The sequence below is a fragment of the Nicotiana tabacum genome, chromosome 16, assembly GCF_000715075.1.
Source record: "Nicotiana tabacum cultivar K326 chromosome 16, ASM71507v2, whole genome shotgun sequence".
NCBI lineage: Eukaryota > Viridiplantae > Streptophyta > Magnoliopsida > Solanales > Solanaceae > Nicotiana > Nicotiana tabacum.
In genome coordinates this window covers 167,637,806-167,659,231 of record NC_134095.1, presented here as the reverse complement: position 1 = coordinate 167,659,231, position 21,426 = coordinate 167,637,806, and the positions used below count along the sequence as shown (strand labels likewise).

The window sequence follows — 21,426 nt, the reverse complement described above, 5'->3', positions numbered from 1 at the left end:
TCCTCAATATTTTATTCGTTATTCTTCCATACACGTGTCAATGATCTGTCGATTGCCAGGTCATCAATGCATGTGTGAAAACGACATAAGGGATTGAGTACCTTATATCCAATAGTATGTGTCCACGTGGCTATTTTTAATTTGGGGTGATACTGTTAACCTGCGACGCGTGTGTAGATTGTGTATGGTCCACCACTATTTTCCAAATGTTGGTGGGTCCCGCACATGTAGAATCTTCTTTGGCCGACACTACTTTGAGACAAAAGTCGAAAGTGATCTTTTTATTTGCAATTAAGTGCCTATGGTTTACAGTATCTATGGATTTGGTCCTTCTTGTCAAGATTTAAGTTACATGAGACAGACAAAATAATTTGTTTTTGCACTATCGGTCCAATATTATTACTTTATTTTTAAAAAAGTACACACGAAGAAATTAATGGGATTCAACGGCTAATAAGTATGAGTTTATTCAAATCCTTATATAATTCAACACAAAAAAACTTTTTAACATTATATATATAATATAATTTTTTGCTCCGCCCATACTTATCATTATATAGTAAGGGTGAATGTAGAAGGTAATTATGAGTTTATTCAAATCCTGTAGATTTGACCTAGACTCTGTATATATGCTAAGAAGTTCGTTAAATAAGTACAAATAATTCATTTTTAAATTTTTTGTAAATCAAATGAGTTGTGGTAGAATTTCAAAAACGAAAGCATAAAGTTCAAATTTTAAATCAATTAAAACCCATGCTCAACATATTTTAATTTTCGAATGCAGGATTTTTGATAAAAATAAAAGGTCAAGTAGGTTTAAGTTAAATTTTCTCTTATATATCAATAAGCTAGACTCATATCGTAAGTTGTTTCATGCCATAAATATATTCGGACATGGCCTCTAGTGTCTACTTAGAACTTAAACTCATAAGAATAAACCTTAGAATATACTATAGTTGATGATCCCACCCCAAGAATGGAAGCATGGGAAAATAAAGATTTTTGCATATAATCTGAGGAAAAAACTTCAATTAACATGAAATGAGGGAGTCAATTAAAAATTTCAAGCCAAAAAAATCCAAAAAACTCATCATAATTAGCCTAACACCACTTTTTCTTTCTCTAGCTGTATATTTCTTACTTTACTTTATTTAGCTGTATATGTAAATTATGGAACCATCACTTCAAACCATAGTACAAATTTCTTGAACTCTTCCCATTCCTCAATTACTACTCCAACGTGCATGTGTGGCTCATATCACTTTTGACCATTCTTTAATTAATTATAGCCAAAAAAAAAATATCAAGATTATGTTGCTTGTTATTTCTTTTTCACCCTTCTATTCTCCTTTTGTCCTTACTCCTCCTCCTCCACCACCATCTTCTTCTTATTCTTGATCCTACAAGAAATTAACAAGAATCTTGACATGTTGAATGATCAAAGAGCTCTAGTCATAGCAAACACGAGCAACAATAACAACAACAGCAACAACAACAACAACAACAACAACATAGAAACTGATCACGATGATCAGCATGATGATCAAAATCAAGATCAAGATCATCGAGACGATCATATTAGAGACATACATGCTCTAACACCACCAAGGCAACCACTATCGACGAATATTAATCTTGGTCGTAGAAGAGAAACTTGGGAAACAAGTAGCCATAGATCATCATCTTTGTCCTCAGAAGGAGGAGCTCCAAGTGAGAACTTTACAACCATGAGTAGAGAGTTCAATGCTTTGGTTCTAGCTGGATCTTCAATTCCTACTACAAATAACAACAATGGTACAAGTCATGAAGCTGAAGGTACAAGTCATACCAACTTGGGAAGGATTTTTGAAGAGGAAAATATGGAGGAAAATAATCCTTTAGCTATTGTAGCAGATAATAATAATATTCATTTAGATCCAAGTCCATCACCTAGAGCACATGGTACAACTAGTGGAACTAGTGAGAGTTCAAATATGAGTGTAAGCCAATTACAAGGAGAAATGACAGTACATAGGGTGAAAAAAGAAGAAGTTGAATCAAAGATTAATGCATGGCAAACTGCTAAAATTGCTAAGATTAATAATAGGTTTAAGAGAGAAGATGCTGTTATTAATGGTTGGGAAAATGAAGAGGTCCAAAAGGCAACTTCTTGGATGAAGAAAGTTGAGGTATGTGTACTCCTTATTTCTCCGTCTATATTATCTGTCTTTTAAGATTTTTTCGTACCCTTTAAATATTTGAAATACGTATCGAATGGTTAAAAATATTTGAATTTAAGTTGTATGCACTTGTATACAACTTATATTAATTAAATCCATTTGTAATTCTTGACGTGAAGCAATAACATATCTCGGTAGTCGGTACTCAAAGAGCATGACATAGCTTCATATGATAAATATTAAGGTATGCGTAATGATTTTTTTAATTATCAGTATAATTTAACATGTTATAGCAGATTACTTATCGATTACAGCTATAAATAGAGTGATCTACAATGACATATTAAGTAACCTAATTATGTAAGCCTTGACGTAACTGATAAAGTTGTTGTCATGTGACCAGGAGGTCACGGGTTTGAGCCGTGAAAACATCCCCTTATGGTACTGCCCTTTTAACCTAATTATGTAAATATTTATTATCCTGTCTATCTATAAAAATTAAACTCATAAATAATAAAACTCCACTAAATGTAGCATTTTTAGACTCTATACAGACAGGTAACCAGAAGTACGTAATTGAATAATTTATGATCCATCTTTGTTAAACAGCCTATCCGACAATATTACGACAGTATAATTCATTTCTTTGAGTTGTTGAATATGAATTATATCCATATGACTTTAAAGGACAAACACAAAATGCATAAGTTCATTTCAAAAGTGAATTTTTTCTTGCTTTAGTCAGCTATTTATGCAGCTACAAAATATTCAATTACTAAAATTTTTGGCTCCGGCATGAGTAAGAAAAAGATCTTTTTGGTTATACTAGTTTCTATGTACGTGTTTCACACGTAACACTCCAACTAAGAAGAGAAAGATGAAAAGAAAAAAAAATGTCTTGTGTCTGTTTCGAATAATCAATACATATTTTATATTTAAAAACTTTTTAGCGTTAAAGTTCTCATTTTATCCTTAACGTCATGCTCTTATGGTCATAGAAATGTCATGATAAGTTTAATACCACAAGTTCTATGATGACTTTTGATATATATCATATCTCTCTTTCCTTTTCGGTATATGTTCAGAAAAAAAATAATACATTTATATATTTGGAGACCCTTTAACTTTAAACTTCTTATTTTATCCTTATTAGTATATATGCTCTTATAGCCCATAGAAAACGTCAAACAAAACGTCATTTGTTTGAGACCATAAGTTCGTATTTTTGATGAGTTGAAAGTCCTTTCTTTTCTTAAACTTTATACTCAATCAAACACCATCATATATGTTGCTCAGGCTCTCAAAAAATGCTCCGGCGTACTGGTTCTTAAAAAATACACTACTTTTGAAGGATCTGACACACATCCAATGACATCTTCAAAGAATTCGAACAACATAGACCACCTTATGAAATGAAACCGAGGAATAATATTTTTTTATTTTTGTGACATGTTTTTCCAGAGGAAGCTAGAGGAGAAAAGAGCAAAAGCACTAGAAAAAATGCAAAATGATGTAGCAAATGCAAGAAGAAAAGCAGAGGAAAGAAGAGCATCAGCTGAAGCTAAGAGAGGAACAAAAGTAGCTAGAGTTCTTGAATTAGCCAACTTAATGAGAGCAGTTGGTAGAGCTCCAGCCAAACGCTCCTTCTTTTAAAGAGTGCGTTCTGAAATGTATATCGAATTTTCTCTTTATATATAAAGGGTTAGATCCGAAATATTAGGTTCCTGCCGATCCCACAAACTCATGGTTGGATCCGCCACCAAGTATATTGGAGCACTCTACGAGTTTGGTGAGTGAGTGAATTGTAGTATTGAAACACTTTGTACAGTTTTTTGGATGTTACACAAACATATAGTTTTATGAGCTTATGAACTTTTGTTTTGGGACATTTAAATCTACTATTACTATGATCTCTCCTCCCCTAAATACAGAGGCAAGGCTAGGATTTGAACCTTATAGGTTCGAGATTATAATCTTTTTAAGTTATTAAGTTTTAAATTAATAATTTGTACATGTTTATTGGATTTCTTAATACAAATACAGGGTTTGAACAAAAGTTATTAGGTTCAGTCGAATCCGCAATCAACACTGCGCCTCCGCACCTGCCTAAACACTTGTCTTTGATCTCTCACGCTGTAAACAACAAAAATAACTATGCATCAGTCCTAAATAAGTTGAGGTCGACTGTATGAATTCTCATTAATCATGTTTCTCTTTTGTGTGAGGATTTATTCTGACAGCCTATCACAATCTTTTTCCTTTATTCGAACGTGGGAGTATTGACAGTATGAGCAAATTCACATAGGCGGAATTATAAGTTGATAATATAACAAAACGAAAAATTCCATAACACCGCTTGACTTCAGTTGCAGAATTTTAGTAAAGGGCAACTTGATGCACAAAGCATTCTGTATTTACGCAGGGTCGAGGGAAGAGCCACACCCCTAAAGGCGTGATATAGATATCCTACCCCAATATAAGCATTGACAACTGCTTTCACTACTCAAACACGTAACCTATAGGTCACATGAAGACAATTTTACCATTGCTCCAAGGCTTCCCTCCATAGATATTTTGATATGGAACTGGCTTTTTGGTATTCATTATCTCTAATTACCTACTGAATTGTCAGAATTAGGAACAAACAAATAAAGAGATTGTGTAAAACAACACATGATATTCTAATTAATCCCACTAATGCTTTACTTAATTTGTTAATACTTAATGAGTCATCAGTATTCACAACAAACGGAAAAGGAAGGGTGTAAAGTAACATAAAGGGAAATTTTGAAATATTAAATCAAATCCCACTAATGCTTTACTTAATTTGTTTATGACAAGATAATGAAAGAAAAATGATAATGCAAGGATGCACTAGTCCAGGACAAGAATAAAGATAAATAAATTTTTTCATTCCTATACACGAAACTTTATTATCCTAAATGTTCGTGTTTAATAAATTACCCTACCTACACAAGTTTTGTTTACAAAATATATACATTACACCTTAAAAGACTCTCAATCCATTATTTGTGCCTTTAGTTACACCCCTTTCCTTTTTTCCTCTCCTCTCTCCCCTTTTCTCTCCAGATTCTCTCTTTCTCCCCATATCTTCGGCAGATAAGTCACATACAAACAACATTGTCTGCCCCTTGATTGGATTTAATTCATAATGTGTGAGTGTCCTATTTAAATACAACTTAGATTGGGAAAAAACCACAGAAACGGTAGCAACAATATCAATGAACCTCTATTTTGTCCTTATCATTTTTCCATGAACTATCAATGCACAATGAAATTGATATTAAACCAGGTTCAGATTTTGGATTTTGAAGTATAGTTTGTGAATAATACTCATGTAAACAAAGTTCATTTATTGTGGTTAACGATGAACTAAAGTTAATTTAGTACTATCACTCAATCCTAGATCGTACAATATGTTTCTCCCTCATTTTAGTGATAACCAAAGTTGCGAGTAATGTTGTTGAACTGGAATCTGGAGTACAATTATTAGCTCCAACGTCCCTCACATGTCAAGCTGAATATGATAACGTTCAAAGATATACAATCACTAAGAGACGATCAATGCATTAGCCAAAGATTATGGTACTATGCATGTGATGACCCAAAATGTCATCTTTAAATTAAACAATCATCTCATTATTCGACTTGCGTGCGCAATCCGTATTAATTTTCGGAAGGGTTTTATATAAAAAATGGATTAAATTGTGAACTACAGCTTTAAAACTCAACTGAGTTGACTTCGGTCAATATTTTGAATAAACGAACTCGGATAAAAGTTTTGACCATTCCGGTAGTTCCGTATCGTGATTTGGGACTTGGTCATATGCCCGAAATCGAATTTAGAGGTCCCTAGATCAAATTATTGCCATTTAACGGAATTTAGAAATCTAAGGCTAAAAATTTCTTAAGTTTGACCGGAGATTTGACTTTTGAGAAAAAGACCCGAAAATAGAATTTTGATGATTCCAATAGTTTCGTATGGTGATTTTGGACTTAAGAGTATGTTCGGATTTGGATTTGGAACTCCGTAGGACAATTCAGCGCATTTTGGCGAATGTTGGAAAATAAAAGATTTTTGGAAAAGTTTGACCAACTGTTGACTTTTTGATATCGGGGTCAGAATACAGTTTTAAAAATTTTCATAGCTTCATTATTTCATTTATGACTTGTATGCAAAATTTGAATAGGTTTTTGCATCAAATATAGAAGTTGGACGTTCTTAGTTTCATTAGGCTTGAATTGGGGTATGATTCACGGTTTTAGCATTATTTGATGCCATTTGAGGTTTCGACTAAGTCCATATCATGTTTTAGGACTTGTTGATGCATTTTGTTGAGGTCCCCAGGGCCTCAGGTGGATTTCGGAAGGTTAACGGGTATAAAAAGGCTGCTGAAATGTTCTAGGTAGTTTTTGCATTTTTCGCACGTGTGAACAATGACCGCACCTGCGTGAACAATATCCCTGTACAATACACATAAATAGTATCCGTGTAAAGTAGCCGTGTACAGTACCCCGTAAACAGTACCTGTAAATAGCACCTCGTGAACAGTACCCGTGAACAGTCGTGAACAGTACCCGTGAACAGTCGTGAACAGTACCTGAAATTCCATTTTTACCAAATTGGAGCTCGGGGAGAGGCGATTTTCGGGAGATTTTCAGAGAAAACAAAGGGTTAAGTGTTCTTAACTTAATTTTGGTTAGATTACCCGAATCTATTACTAGTTTTGGCATTAAATCTGTGAATTTAGTTGGAAGAGTTTGGAAACCCTCTCGGATAGATTTGAGAGTCGAAATATTATCGAAATTTAGTAATTTTGGTATGGTTAGACTATGGGTTGGATGAGGTTTCATATTTCGCAACTTTCGTCGAATTCCGAGACGTGGGCCCCACAGGTGAATTTTTAGTACAATTTCGGATTTTTAATGGAAAATGTAGAATTTCATATGGAATTAATTCCTATAATTTTTATTGAGTGAATCGAATTATTGTGACTATATTCGAGGCATTCGGAGGTCGATTTGAGAGGAAAAGACATTGCGGAGTAGGATTTTGCTCGGATTGAGGTAAGTAACGATTATAAATCTGGTCCTGAGGGTATGTAACCCCGGACATTGTGTTGTAAGACTATTTTGGAGGTGACGCACATGCTAGGTGACGGACGTGTGGGCGTGCACTGTAGGGATTGTGACTTGGTCCGTCCCGCGAGACTGTGGAATCAATTGACCAACTGTTTAATACAAGTTCCCTCTGTTTTCGTAGAAATTGAATGTACTTCATGTTAGAAATCATGTTTAGGCCTTATGTGATTACTGTTGAGACCTGAGAGGTCGTGTACTTGCTGAATTAGCTGCTAAATTACTGTTTGTATTCAGTCATAACTTTTCTTGCTTATTATGCCTTTGTCTCTTACTGTTATTGTTGATACATGATATTACTTCTGTTTGGGCTGTTTATATGATTTCTGAGAGTCCGAGAAACTAGAGAGATTGATGACTGAGTAAGGCCAAGGGCCTAGTTGTGAGATATTGATACTATAGCACGTGAGTTGTCCGTGCAGCTCGTGAGTTGCCCATGCAGATCTAGATATTGATACTATAGCATGTGAGTTGTCCATGCAACACGTGAGTTATCCGTGCGGATCCAGATATTGATACTATAGCACGTGAGTTGTCCGTGCAGATCCAGATATTGATACTATAGCACGTGAGTTATCCGTGCAGCATGTGAGTAGTCCGTGTAGATCCAGATATTGATACTATAGCACATGAGTTGTCCGTGCAACACGTGAGTTGTCCGTGTGGATCAAGATATTATATTATAGCACGTGAGTTGTCCGTGCAACATGTGAGTTGTCCGTGCAGATTATAGCGCTTGGGCTGAAGGAGCCCCTCCAGGAGTGTGCACACCCCTAGTGAGCACAGGTATATGATAGCATGTGAGTTGTCCATGCAGCATGTGAGTTGTCCGTGAAGTTTATAGTGCTTGGGCTGAAGGAGCCTCTCCGGAGTCTTTACACCCCCAGTGAGCGCATGCACCTATTGAGTATGATTATTGAGGGCTAAGAGCCGAGTGATTGAGCTGTTGAGATGAGCTGAGTGACTGTTGCCTTGAGAGGCCATATTTGTTTTCAGTTATTTGCTACACTTAGTTGCTATTTGTCCCTGTCGTACATATTTTTGGAATATTTGATATCTGATTTATTTGAGTACACACTGATGAGATTAAACTGTTAAATTGAAAGTATGACTACTCTTATTTGAAAGTTATTGAGATAACTGTATTTGCATAGCTCGTCACTACTTCTCAGTTCCTTATTTATTTCTGTTACTTACTGAGTTGGTGTACTCACGTTACCCCATGTACCTCGTGTACAAATCTAGACACTTCTGGTCACGGCGCTTGCTGATTGAGGAGTCAGACTCTGGAGACTATTGAGGTAGCTGCATGGCGTTCACTGACCTTGACTCTCCTTACCTTTCATATTCTACTGTTGTATATTTTCAGATAGTGTTTTATCAGTCGGATGTTGTTATCACTTAGATGCTCATGCACACAATGACACCGAGTTTTGGGGATGGATTGTTTAGTACTTTTGGAGTTATATTCTGTTCTAAAAGATTTTATTTAATATTAACTGCTTCCGCCTTTATTTAAAAGTTCCACTATGTTGAGATGTTGAGTTGAGGCTTGCCTTGTACCACGATAGGCGCCATCATGACGGGTGAGATTTTGGGTCATGACCAGTTGGTATCAGAGCACTAGGTTACATAGGTCTCACGATTCATGAGCAGGTTTAGTAGAGTCTTGCGGATCAGTACAGAGACGTCTATACTTATCTTCGAGAGGTTGCAGAACCCTTTAGGAAATTCCACATTCTCGAATTCTTATCGTGCGACATTGATTAAACTTGAAGCGTAATTCCTTGAATTCCTTCCGCGCATCAACAACTTGGTATCTACTGTGCATCAACAGCTTGTGATTCCCTGGATGAGGTGCGAGATGTGATTTCTGTGTGTGATATTTGGCCAGTCTGGAGGACTTGAGGCCAGGTTTTGTCTGTGGCTTGAGTACTGAGATTTCAATTGTGTGAGCACGTGTATTTGGGACTTCTATATCCATTTGTGTCCTTATTGGTAGGATTTGTGACTGGATGACTAGGGGTGAGTATGATTTGATTGCGAGATGTGTTAAAATTGTTCAAATGTGACGGGAAGAGTTTGTTGAGGATGTATCAAGGATTATTAGATGTTTGACTTCTGTCTTGAGTTAGCATATGGCCTCGAGCTATGGATATGTTGAAGGACCTCTCGTGTAGTTTAGTAGTGGAGTGGAGTAAATCTTCTTGTGGTGTTATGAGTTCAGACTCAAGGGGGGGGGGGGTTAGTGATTGTGTAATAGTTATGATTATGGAAGAGTATAGAGAGATACCAGTTTGAGGCTAAGCAAGTGGATTATCTCCTGCGGGATGTTTTGAAGTTTGTGTGATCCTTATGTTGTTGTTTGGCAGTCCTCTCTTACCAGTGAAATATACGTGTTGCAATTTGAGTTTGGATCGCTTATAAGAGTGGGATTGACTGTTATGAGGGTGAATGCGAGATTTGCAAATGGTTTGAGGAATTAGATGGGTTGTGTTGCATTAGCTTACGAATGATTTAGCTTAATCTCATCCAGTTGGGGAAGCTCAACTAGTTATTGCGGCACGGGTCGATGACAGACCTGCCTTGTCTTTTGAGTCTTTGCTGAGATTGGACAAGTTTACCAAGATATTTCCAGTCCATTTCTGTGGTACACCTTCTGAGGACCCACATGATTTTCTCAACTGCTGCTATGAAGTATCGTAGAACATGGGAATAGTTGAAAGCAATAGGGGTTGATTTTACTGTGTTTCAGATGATGGGTTCCGCCAAGAGGTGGTGGAAATATTACGTATTTACTAGACCCGTTATGGTTCTGTCTGAAGATGCAGATGCATTGAGAATATCACCTAGTGAATCATGTAGGGGTACAACGGACCTTGGCGTCTGGTTGATTTATATGAGTTACAAAGGTCAATATTGTGGATTATTGGACGTTGTGACCCATGACTTTGCGCCAAATGAGGATGTCTACTATCAATGAATGGATCGAATGGTCATATGTTATATCAGTCTTGACCTGAATTGTATGTATATATAATTCACATATATATAGTACTGAAAGTCTCCCCAATAATTTACACATATTTAAGGCTTGAGACATGCAGGGGATAAGATTAGGACTTGAGGTATGTCTGCCTCCTTAATAATCCAATACTTTAGTTTCAAAGGTGTTAGGAAAAAAACAACTTTACATTTACAGAAGGTTTGCTCAGTGTGGAAGTCAAGGTTGCAGATTTTGGGGTGCTTCAGAGAAAGTACAGTGGTTGACGATCTTCTGGACTATGTAGTTCGTGCCAAGATTTATCTTGATGGAGCTATACTTTTGTAATTATTGTGCATAATTAGGGTAAAGAGTTACCCCAAAGAAGAATCGAATAGTATATGAATAAATAGGTTAACTCAACAGTGTTGAGTCAACATAGCAAAAGAAGAAATTAGCCGTCGGTGTTTGTGGCAAGTCTATGAATATGGAAGACTAGCCAATGCAACACCACCTACTCGGCTTAGTTCTTAGAAATGTTTTTGAAGGAGTTTGTCTCCCAGATTCTCTGTAATATGTGGTATATGTGGTCTAAACGGTTTTGTCAGGTCACCATGACAATGTCAGAATATGTCATCAGGTTCAATAAGTTAGCAGTCATACTCCTACTTTGGTTCATAAGCTAGAGAGCGAGTCCACAGACTCATTAAAGGAATCAATTATGATCTTAAAATTTAGTAAAACCCGAGAAGCTACAGGTTGATGATTTATTTCGGCTAGTGGTAGAAATTGCCAAAATAGAATGTGTTCTGGATGAGGAAAAGAGGAAGCTAAGAAGACCAAGAGGTCTCGAGGGTTTAAGGAATTCAACGGATTCTATTCTACAACTACAAATCATTATGATAGGGGATCGGGTAGCCGGCCAGCCGGCCAGCCCAATCAATATATCTGATTACTTGGGGTGCTCCAAAAAGTTCTTTTAATGTACCACCGCCACGAGGTTAGTATAATGGTTATTCTAGTTATCTAGCATAGACTCAGTATGAGTAGCCGAACCCTCAAAGGGATTGTTATGAATGTGGTAGTACTAGGCACATCATGGGAAAATTGTCCTAGACTTGGGAGAAACATATTTTGTAAAAGCACTCAGGCTACGTGCCCCATTACAGTTACCACTCCACTTACATGACTAACCATAGGTAGGGGTCAGGATTTTAGAGGTGGAGGTGAGACTCCTATAGGTGGAGACTGAGCCGTTGATATATTTTCTATGGAATGGCTGAGGTCGCAACACCAGATGGTGTCATTACAAGTACAGTTTCGAATTATTATAAAGTAACAATTTTGTTAAGTTGATTCGTTCTAAGTATCAAGGCAAGTCCTCCTATTGTGCTCCACTTATGAGTGAACTTCGTAATTCTGAAATCTACTTATGTGAATACTCTTGTTGGGAAATTCGATGGAGATAGTTATGTCTATCATTATGTGTTGTGATTTTGTTAAACAGAAAATTATTCCAAAGAAGAAAATGGAATGTTCCAATTTGGCACGATGTGCATATTACTTGTGGTACGGAGTTGAGGACGAGATCCTCGTGTTTTATATAATGTGAAATATCTAAATCGGGTTACAAGCTGCGGTAGATATTATATAAGGACGAGGTCCTTGTGGTGGAAAAAAATTATGTGTTTAAATGCTCCCTTTGTGAAATTAAAATTTTACTATAGTACTTATAGGGAGTCATGCCTATTAGACTTATCTGCAAAAAAAATCTTGTATGAATATCTTTGTGCATAATTTGCCAGGTTTGTATTGTAATTATTGAGTTTTAGACTATGAGGTGAGTGCCCGGGGATGTAAATTGTTAGTTGTTAATTCGGGTAAGTAATTTTGAGATCTTCATGCCTTGTTGTTAGTAAACTGGAGGTTTAAAACGAGATTTTGTTAACATGAGGTTAATTGGCGATGTTGTAATCTATTATGAACAACTATTAAGACCAGAGATGTGGTTATAGTCATACATATGATGCGTTTTATGTCAAGATATCATTGTGATAATGTTGTGCTTGTAATGCGGAGGTTAGTGTTATTGATATATACTTTGTGGTTCTTTGCTAGGTTGTGGACATGTTGTTAGGAGTTGTTTTGGTATTACTCTGACAGGTGGATAGTCCCAATTATAGGGGTGACTCTGCCAAAATTTCTGAAAAATTTGGGAGTTAGAAAAATTTGGGATATTGAGATGTGCAAAGAAAGAGATAAGTTACATTATGTGTTTGAAGATGGACTCTACTTCTCATTTAAGGACAAATGACCCTAAGTGGGGGAGAATGTAACACCCCGTATTTGATGGGTGTGTAGGCACGAGTTGCTATAGCAGTCGAGACTAATATCGTGTGTTGATGTGAAAATCGGACCTTTCTGGAAATGATTGGAGTGTAAGAAATTTGGTCTTAAAGTTTACAAATATGGATAAAGGAAATAGTCTCGATTGAAATAGTATTGTCAGACTTATGTTGAATACGGTAATGTGGGATCAACCACGAATATTTGTGTAAAAGTAAAATCATCAATTTGGTAACCTGAGAGTAATTCTTAGTACGTTCGAGGACGAACGTTTGTTTTAGAGGTGGAGAATGTGATGACCCAAAATGTCATCTTTAAATTAAATAATCATCTTGATATTTTAAAACCTTGAAAAGCAGTATCAATAATTCCTCTACTTGCGTGCACAATTCGTATAAATTTCTGAAAGGTTTTTATGTGAAAAATGAATTAAATTGTGAACTAGAGCTTTAAAACTCAATTGAGTTGACTTCGGTCAACATTTTGAGCAAAACCCGGATAAAAGTTTTGACCATTCCGGTAGTTCTGTATCGTGATTTGAGACTTGGTCATATACCCGAAATTGAATTTGGAGGTCCCTAGATCAACTTATCGCCATTTAACGGAATCTAGAAATCTAAAGCTAAAGATTTCTTAAGTTTGACCGGAGATTTGACTTTTGAGAAAAAGACCCCGGAATAAAATTTTTATGATTCCAATAGTTTCGTATAGTGATTTTGGACTTAGGAGCATGTTCGGATTTGAATTTGGAAGTCCGTAGGACAATTCAATGCATTTTGGCGAAAGTTGGAAAATAGAAGATTTTTGGAAAAGCTTGACCGAGGTTGAATTTTTGATATCGGGGTCGGAATCCAGTTCTGAAAATTTTCATAGCTTTGTTATGTCATTTATGACTTGTGTGAAAAATGTGATGTCAATCGGACTTGATTTGATAGGTTTTTGCATTGAATATAGAAGTTGGACGTTCTTTGTTTCATTAGGCTTGAATTGGGGTGTGATTCACGGTTTTAGCATTATTTGATGCGATTTGAGGTTTCGGCTAAGTTCGTATCGTGTTTTAGGACTTGTTGATGCATTTTGTCGAGGTCCCGAGAGCCTCGGGTGGATTTCGGAAGGTTAATGGATATAAAAAGGCTGCTGAAATTTTCTGGGTAATTTCTGCATTTTTCACACGTGTGAACAGTGACCGCACCTGCGTGAACAGTATCTGTGTACAGTACACATAAACAGTATCCATGTAAAGTAGCCGTGTACAATACCCCATAAACAGTACCCGTAAACAGCACCCGTGAACAGTATCGTGAACAGTACCCGTGAATAGTCGTGCACAGTACCCGAAATTTTCTGGACAGAATGTTAAGTTTTGAAAATGGGACGAATTTTCCATTTTACCAAATTGGAGCTCGGGGAGAGGCGATTTTCGGGAGATTTTCAGAGAAAACAAATGGGTAAGTGTTCTTAACTTAATTTTGGTTAGATTACCCGAATCTATTACTAATTTTGGCATTATATCTGTGAATTTAGTTGGAAGAGTTTGAAAACCTTCTCGGATAGATTTGAGGGTCGAAATATTATGGAAATTTAGTAATTTTGGTATGGTTAGACTCGGGGTTGGATGAGGTTTCATATTTCGCAACTTTCATCGAATTCCGAGACGTGGGACCCACGGGCGAATTTTTAATGGAAAATGTAGAATTCCATATGTAATTAATTTTTATAATCTTTATTGACTGAATCGAATTATTGTGGCTAGATTAGAGGTATTCAGAGGTCGATTTGAGAGGAAAAGGCATTGCGGAGTAGGATTTTGCTCGGATTGAGGTAAGTAATGGTTATAAATCTAGTCCTGAGGGTATGAAACCCCGAATATTGTGTTGTAAGACTATTTTGGAGGTGACACACATGCTAGGTGATGGATGTGTGGGCGTGCACCATAGGGATTGTGACTTGGTCCGTCCCGCGAAACTGTGGAATCAATTGGCCTACTATTTATGTTCTCTCTATTTTCGTAGAAATTGAATGTACTTCATATTAGAAATCATGTTTAGGCCTTATGTGATCACTGTTGAGACCTGAGAGGTCGTGTACTTGCTGAATTAGCTGCTAAATTACTATTTGTATTCAGTCATAGCTTTTCTTGCTTATTATGCCTTTGTCTCTTACTGTTTATTGTTGATACATGATATTAATTCTGTTTGGGTTGTTTGTATGATTTTTGAGATTCCGAGAAATTAGAGAGATTGATGACTGAGTAAGGCCGAGGGCCTAGTTGTGAGATATTGATACTATAGCACGTGAGTTGTCCGTGCAGCACGTGAGTTGTCCGTGCAGCATGTGAGTTGCCTGTGCAGATCCAGATATTAATACTATAGCATGTGAGTTGTCTGTGCAGCATGTGAGTTATCCGTACGGATCCAGATATTGATACTATAGCACGTGAGTTGTCCGTGCAGCACGTAAGTTGTCCGTGCGGATCCAGATATTATATTATAGCACGTGAGTTGTCCCTGCAGATTATAGCGCTTAGGCTGAAGGAGCCCCTCTAGGAGTCTGCACACCCCCAGTGAGCGCAGGTATATGATAGCATGTGAGTTGTCCATGCAACACGTGAGTTTTCCATGCAGTTCATAGCGCTTGGGCTGAAGGAGCCCCTTCGGAGTCTGCACATCCCGAGTGAGTGCAGATACCTATTGAGTATGATTATTGAAGGCTGGGAGTCGAGTGATTGAGCTGTTGAGATGAGTTGAGTGGTTGTTGCCTTATGAGGCCATATTTGTTTTCAGTTATTTGCTACACTTAGTTGCTATTTGTCCCTGTTATATTTCTGGAATATTTGATATCTGGTTTATTTGAGTACGCACTGATGAGACTTAAACTGTTAAATTGAAAGTATGAATACTCTTATTTGTAAGTTATTGAGATAACTGTATTTTCATAGCTCGTCACTACTTCTCAGTTCCTTATTTATTTCTGTTACTTACTGAGTTGGTGTACTCACGTTATCCCATGTACCTCGTGTACAGGTCTAGACACTTCTGGTCACGGCGGTTGCTGATTGAGGAGTCAAACTCAGGAGACTATTGAGGTAGCTGCATGGCGTTCACTGACCTTGACTCTCCTTTCCTTTCATATTCTACTGTTATATATTTTCAGACAGTGTTTTATCAGTCGGATGTTGTTATAATTTAGATGCTCATGCACTCAGTGACATCGGGTTTTGGGGATGAATTGTTTAGTACTTTTGGAGTTATATTCTGTTCTAAAAGGTTTTATTTAATATTAACTGCTTCCGCCTTATTTAAAAGTTTCACTATGTTTAGATGTTGAGTTGAGCCTTGCCTTGTACCACGATAGATGCCATCACGACGGGTGAGATTTTGGATCGTGATAATGCAACAACGCAACAAACGTAATATAAGGTTTGAAGGAAAAAAAAGAATAAGAAAAGTATTTCATAAAATTTGTTGGCTTATATAACAAGTTTGCGTACAAAGTGCAGCATAAAATTTATTAGGAGGAAACATAACATGATCACAAAAATAAAAATTATTGTAGTTGTATTCAATTTGCCCCTCACTCTGTTTTCTGTTCCTAGAGGCTTGAGAACCATAACTCCTTGTTATACAATTTATCTACAACTTTCACACATTATTTCTACTCATTTAAATACAACTACAATAACATACAACTTAAATACAAATTTTATACAATATGTCTTTTGTATATTTTGTACCTGATTTATACATAGTAAAAACAAATTTCATACAACTAATTATATATTATACAACTTATCTATAATTTTCACACATTATTTCTGCCCATTTAAATACAACTACAATAATATACAACTTAAATACAAATTTTATACAATATGTCTTTTGTATATTTTGTACCTGATTTATACATAGTAAAAATAAATTTCATACAACTAATTATATATTATACAACTTATCTACAATTTTCGTATATTATTTTTACTCAGTTATATAAAACTATAATATAATACCACTTAAATATAATTTTTATACAATTTTGTTCAACTTTCATACAATAGTTAAATGAATAAAAGAAAAATAAATAAACAACAAAATACAATTTTTCTTCAATTTTTCTACAATTTCTGCAATATAATGTATGTCATGTCTTCTTCAAGTTTCAATCTGAAATTCAGCCAAAACCAAGTCTAATTTTCACAAAAAACCCTCAAAATTGAGATATAAACTCCAAACCATATTCCCAATTATTTGCAATAATATCCAATCCAAACAGATAATGATTTTTGAAAACCCAAATTTAAATTCAAAACTTCAAAATTTTTTAATGGCTGTCAATGATGGAATTGCTGCTCTCTTTTCCTTTGTTTTATATTACTGAAATTTGGGATTGAGAGATAGACAGAGACGTAGAGAGAATTCTCAATTCTTTGCAACAACATCCAATCCAAACAAACAATGTCTTTTGAAAACCTAAATTCGAATTCAAAGCTTTAAAGCTTTTTAATGGTTGTCAATGGTGGAGGGGTTACAGATTTTCGTTGGTTTTAGAAGAGGAAATCGTGGGGTGTGGTTTGATACGTGGGTGAGAGGAGAGAAACTTGGGGGGGAGTGTGAATATACGGTAGAGTTAAATTAGGAGACTAATTAATACCTAAAACCCCTAAAATATACATAAATGGTAATTAGGTATATAAAAGGTAATTATATTAAAAGTTAAGCATGGAGGATAATATAGTTTACTATATGGCATAAGAATGTAAAAATCTCTTTCTTGGTTATGGAATGCCTGAAGATTATGATGTAACTTAAAGTATTTGATCGAAATTAAATAAGAAACTATCATCCCAGCCAATACAATTGGGATGCCTGGAACCTCACATGTCACTTGGCTCATTCATATATTCTAAGTTAATTAATTCCTTTAACTAACCTAAATCTTTATGTTTAGTTTAAACCCAAGATAGTTTTCTTTCCCAAGCTTAAACCGAAGAAATGTGTATATCAACTTTATAGCCTATCAATTATAAGAATAAAAGCATGAAACCAACAATTAATATTTGATTGAGTGCGTATAAAATCTTCTAAACTTGTAAAACATGTTCCAAAAAAGGAAGTATACTGTAGGAATGGCAGGCGAAGCGGCGCGGGTTCTGTCTAAATCGTTAAAATAGCACGGTATAGCCAGTTTTCGGACTGATCATTCAAAAATAGCCACCATTTACGAAATCAATAAAAAAATAGCCATTATTTTGCTGCAACAGAGACCGGTCTCACATAATATACGGGAGTTCGGTGCATCTGTGTACGAACTCCAACATATTATTGTGACGACCCAAAGGGTCATCACCTGTTTTCTTGTCCATTCCGAGCTTCCAAGGCCTTAAAAACCTCATTTACAGTCGCCTCGATTTGCGTGCGCAGTCCGGACGCATAGCCGGAAGCTCAAATATGAAATTCTATGAAAATTTGCTAAGTTTTGATATTAAAATGAATAAATTTGACTTTGGTCAACACTTTGGGTAAACGGACCTGGACCCGTGATTTGACGGTCCTAGGAGGTTCGTAGGAAAATATGGGACTTGGTCGTATGCCCGGAATCGAATTCCGACGTCCCAGGCCCGAGAAATGATTTTTTGAGTAAAATTATTTTATGAAAATATTTAAGGAAAATGGAAATAAAATTTGATTAGAAAGTGATGGTATCGGACCCGTATTTTGGTTCTGGCACCCGGTACAGGTCTTATATATGGTTTAAGCACTTTCTATAAAGTTTGGTTGAAAACAGACGTCGTTTGACGTGTTTCGGACTCAAAATGGAAAAGTTGATGTTTTATGTAATTTGAAAGAATTCTTGGATTTTAAAGCTTAATTCGTGGTATATGACGTTATTTTGGCGATTTGATCACACGGTTAAGTTCGTAGGATGTTGTTGAGTTAGTGTATGTGTTTGGTTAGGAGCCCCGAGGGCTCGGGAGTGTTTCGGAGGTGTCTCGGAGTGATTTTGGACTTAGGAAAATTGCAGAAAATTTTAGAAAATTGCAGAAATAGTAACCCGTGAACAGTACCCCATGAATAGTAACCATGAATACTACCCCCGTGAACAATGCCCATGAATAGTGCCCCGTGAACAGTACCCATGAACAGCACCTCGTGAACAGTAGCCGTGAACAGTAAAAGCACGTGAACAGTAGCCCCGAAAACATTCTGGGCAGAATGTAACTTCTGAAAATGGGATCCATTTTTAGCAAATTGGAGCTCGGGGAGAGGCGATTTTAGGGATATTTTTAAATAAAATAACGGGGTAAGTATTTTTAACTTAATTTTGGTTAGATTACCCGAATCTATTACTAGTTTTGGCATTTAATTGGTGATTTTAGTTGGGAAAATCTTGAAAACCCTCTTGGTTTAATTTGAAGATTTGAGGGTCGAGTTGATGTCGGATTTTGATAAAATTGATATGGTTGGACTCGTGGTTGGATGAGGTTTCATATTCCGTAAGTTTTGTTGGGTTCCGAGACGTGGTCCCCATGGGCGAATTTTTAGTGCAATTTCGAATTTTAAATGAAAAATGTAGAATTTCATATGGAACTAATTCCTATAATTTTTATTGACTTAATCGAATTGTTTATGACTAGATTTGAGAATTTCGGGCACGAATGCGCGAGGCAAAGGCTTGTTGGAATTTTGAATTGGTTGCAAAGCGAGGTAAGTGTTTGGTCTAACCTTAGCTTGAGGGAATAGGAGCTGAGTCTTAATTGCTACTTGCTATTTGTCGAGTACGACGTATAGGCATGATGACGAGTATCTATACGTTGGTGTCTAGCATGACCGTAAGTCCTTATATCGCGAATGTTCGAATTTGGTTATATCTTCCATGATTAAATGATGACTTCTATATGTTGTGAAGTGCATGTGAAAGAAATGGTGATATTTAATATTTGAGGAGCGTTGGCTCAAGTTATAAAATGAATTACTAAGTAAGAAATGAAAGAAAGAGAAAGAATTATTGAATTATTCCCTTGCCGAGATAATTATTGAATTGTTGATATATTCCTTGCCGAGAATTTTATTGTTAATTGTTGTGCCCTTATTGAAATCCCGATTATTATCCAGTTTACTTCCTTGACCTTTATCTGTGATTGTTGTTTGGGTGAGGAAGAGTGATAAAGCACGAAGGGTTATGCCGTGTATTGTTTGATATGGTGAAGAAAGAGTGTAAAGCACGAAGGGTGATGTCGTGCCGTACGATGTGCCATTCCGTACTGATATTTATTGATTATATTGTGAGAAAAGAGAGTAAAAGCACGAAGGGTGATGTCGTGTACAGTTTTATTTTATATATTGCTTGGGTGAGGAAGAGAGTAAAAGCACGAAGGGTGATGCCGTGCAAATTGTTGATTCCTTTTAATACTTGTTGATATTATGACTTTGTTGTCTCCTTCTTTTATTGAATATTTATATTTGAAACTGTTACCTCCCCACAACATGTTTCCCCTCCCACATTGATTGGTTGCTTCCAGTACTTCCTTTTGTCTATATATATATACTTGAATTGCACATGTTTATTTGATTGTCTGGTCCTAGCCTCGTCACTACTTCGCCGGGGTTAGGCTAGACACTTACCAACACATAGGGTCGGTTGTGCTGATACTACACTCTGTGCTCTTTTGCACAGATATAGTTTTTGGACAACAACAGCAGTAGCGCGGGTGTGTAGTCAGACTAGTGAAATACCAAGGTAGCCTTGCAGGCGTCCGCAGGCCCGACGTCTCCTCTATCTATTATTTTAGTCTGTTATCTCATTGTATTCGAGACAAACAGTTTATTATTTTCTTTTAGACGATCTTAGAAGTTCGTGAGTAATGTGACACTAGTTCTTGGGTAGAGATTTATGTTGGATTCCGCATTTACATTTAGTCACTTTAAATTAAGTCTTCCGCATATTTATTTAATTCAATCATTTTTTATGCTATTACTAATATTTGATAAAAGAAATAATTTATAAAAGATAAAAGTAGTTAAGAGTTGGCTTGCCTAGTTCTCATTAGTAGGCGCCATCACGACTCACGAGGGTGGAAAATTCGGGTCGTGACAAGTTGGTATAAGAGCTCTAGGTTACATAGGTCTCACAACTCACGGACAAGCTTAGTAGAGTATGAGGGATCAGTACGGAGACGTCTGTATTTATCCCCCAGGGGATACAAAGTTAGGAATAACTTCACATTGTTCTTTCTTGTCGTGCAATTTTGTTTCTCAATGCTAATTGAATTTCTACTCTGTTCTTTCGCAAATGGCGAGAACACGCGCTTCCTCATCTATCGCTCAGCAGCCCAGAGCAGCAGCACCAGCGGTGGAGCCTCAGGTTGACTTTGATGATGAGGTTCCAGCCCAAGTAATTCCGGTGGGCCCAGCTTAGGTCCCAGAGGGGTTCATTGCCACCCCAGTTCTTCAGGACGCTCTGGTCCGATTGGTGGGCCTCGTGGAGAGTGTCACCCGAGCGGGTTTGCTTACTGTAGCACCAACCACTTCTCAGGCTGGAGGAGGGGCCCAGACTCCTGCTACGCGCACTCCGGAGCCAGTAGCTCCCTAGGTTCAGGTTCCATTGGTTCTGCCAGCTATGGCGGTTCAGCCGGGTGTACTGGCTCAGCCCGGCGATTGAGCGGCTATGTCCGTCGATGCCTTGTGGAGATTGGATAGGTTTACCAAGTTCTTCACTACCACTTTTAGCGGTGAATCTTCTGAGGATCCCCGGGATTTTCTAGACAGCTGTCATGAGGTTCTT

The 21,426-nt window shown here is 36.8% G+C and overlaps 1 protein-coding gene across 1 annotated transcript; it reads left to right on the top strand.

Moving 5' to 3' along the window:
- The first annotated feature begins 1,034 nt into the window (after positions 1 to 1,034).
- Positions 1,035 to 4,045, top strand: LOC107828324 (remorin 4.2-like). Its single transcript, XM_016655608.2, has 2 exons — positions 1,035 to 2,168; positions 3,621 to 4,045. Exons 1-2 carry the CDS (start codon positions 1,428 to 1,430, stop codon positions 3,810 to 3,812), a joined length of 933 nt encoding a protein of 310 aa, XP_016511094.2. The 5' UTR covers positions 1,035 to 1,427; the 3' UTR covers positions 3,813 to 4,045.
- Positions 4,046 to 21,426: the final 17,381 nt, after the last annotated feature.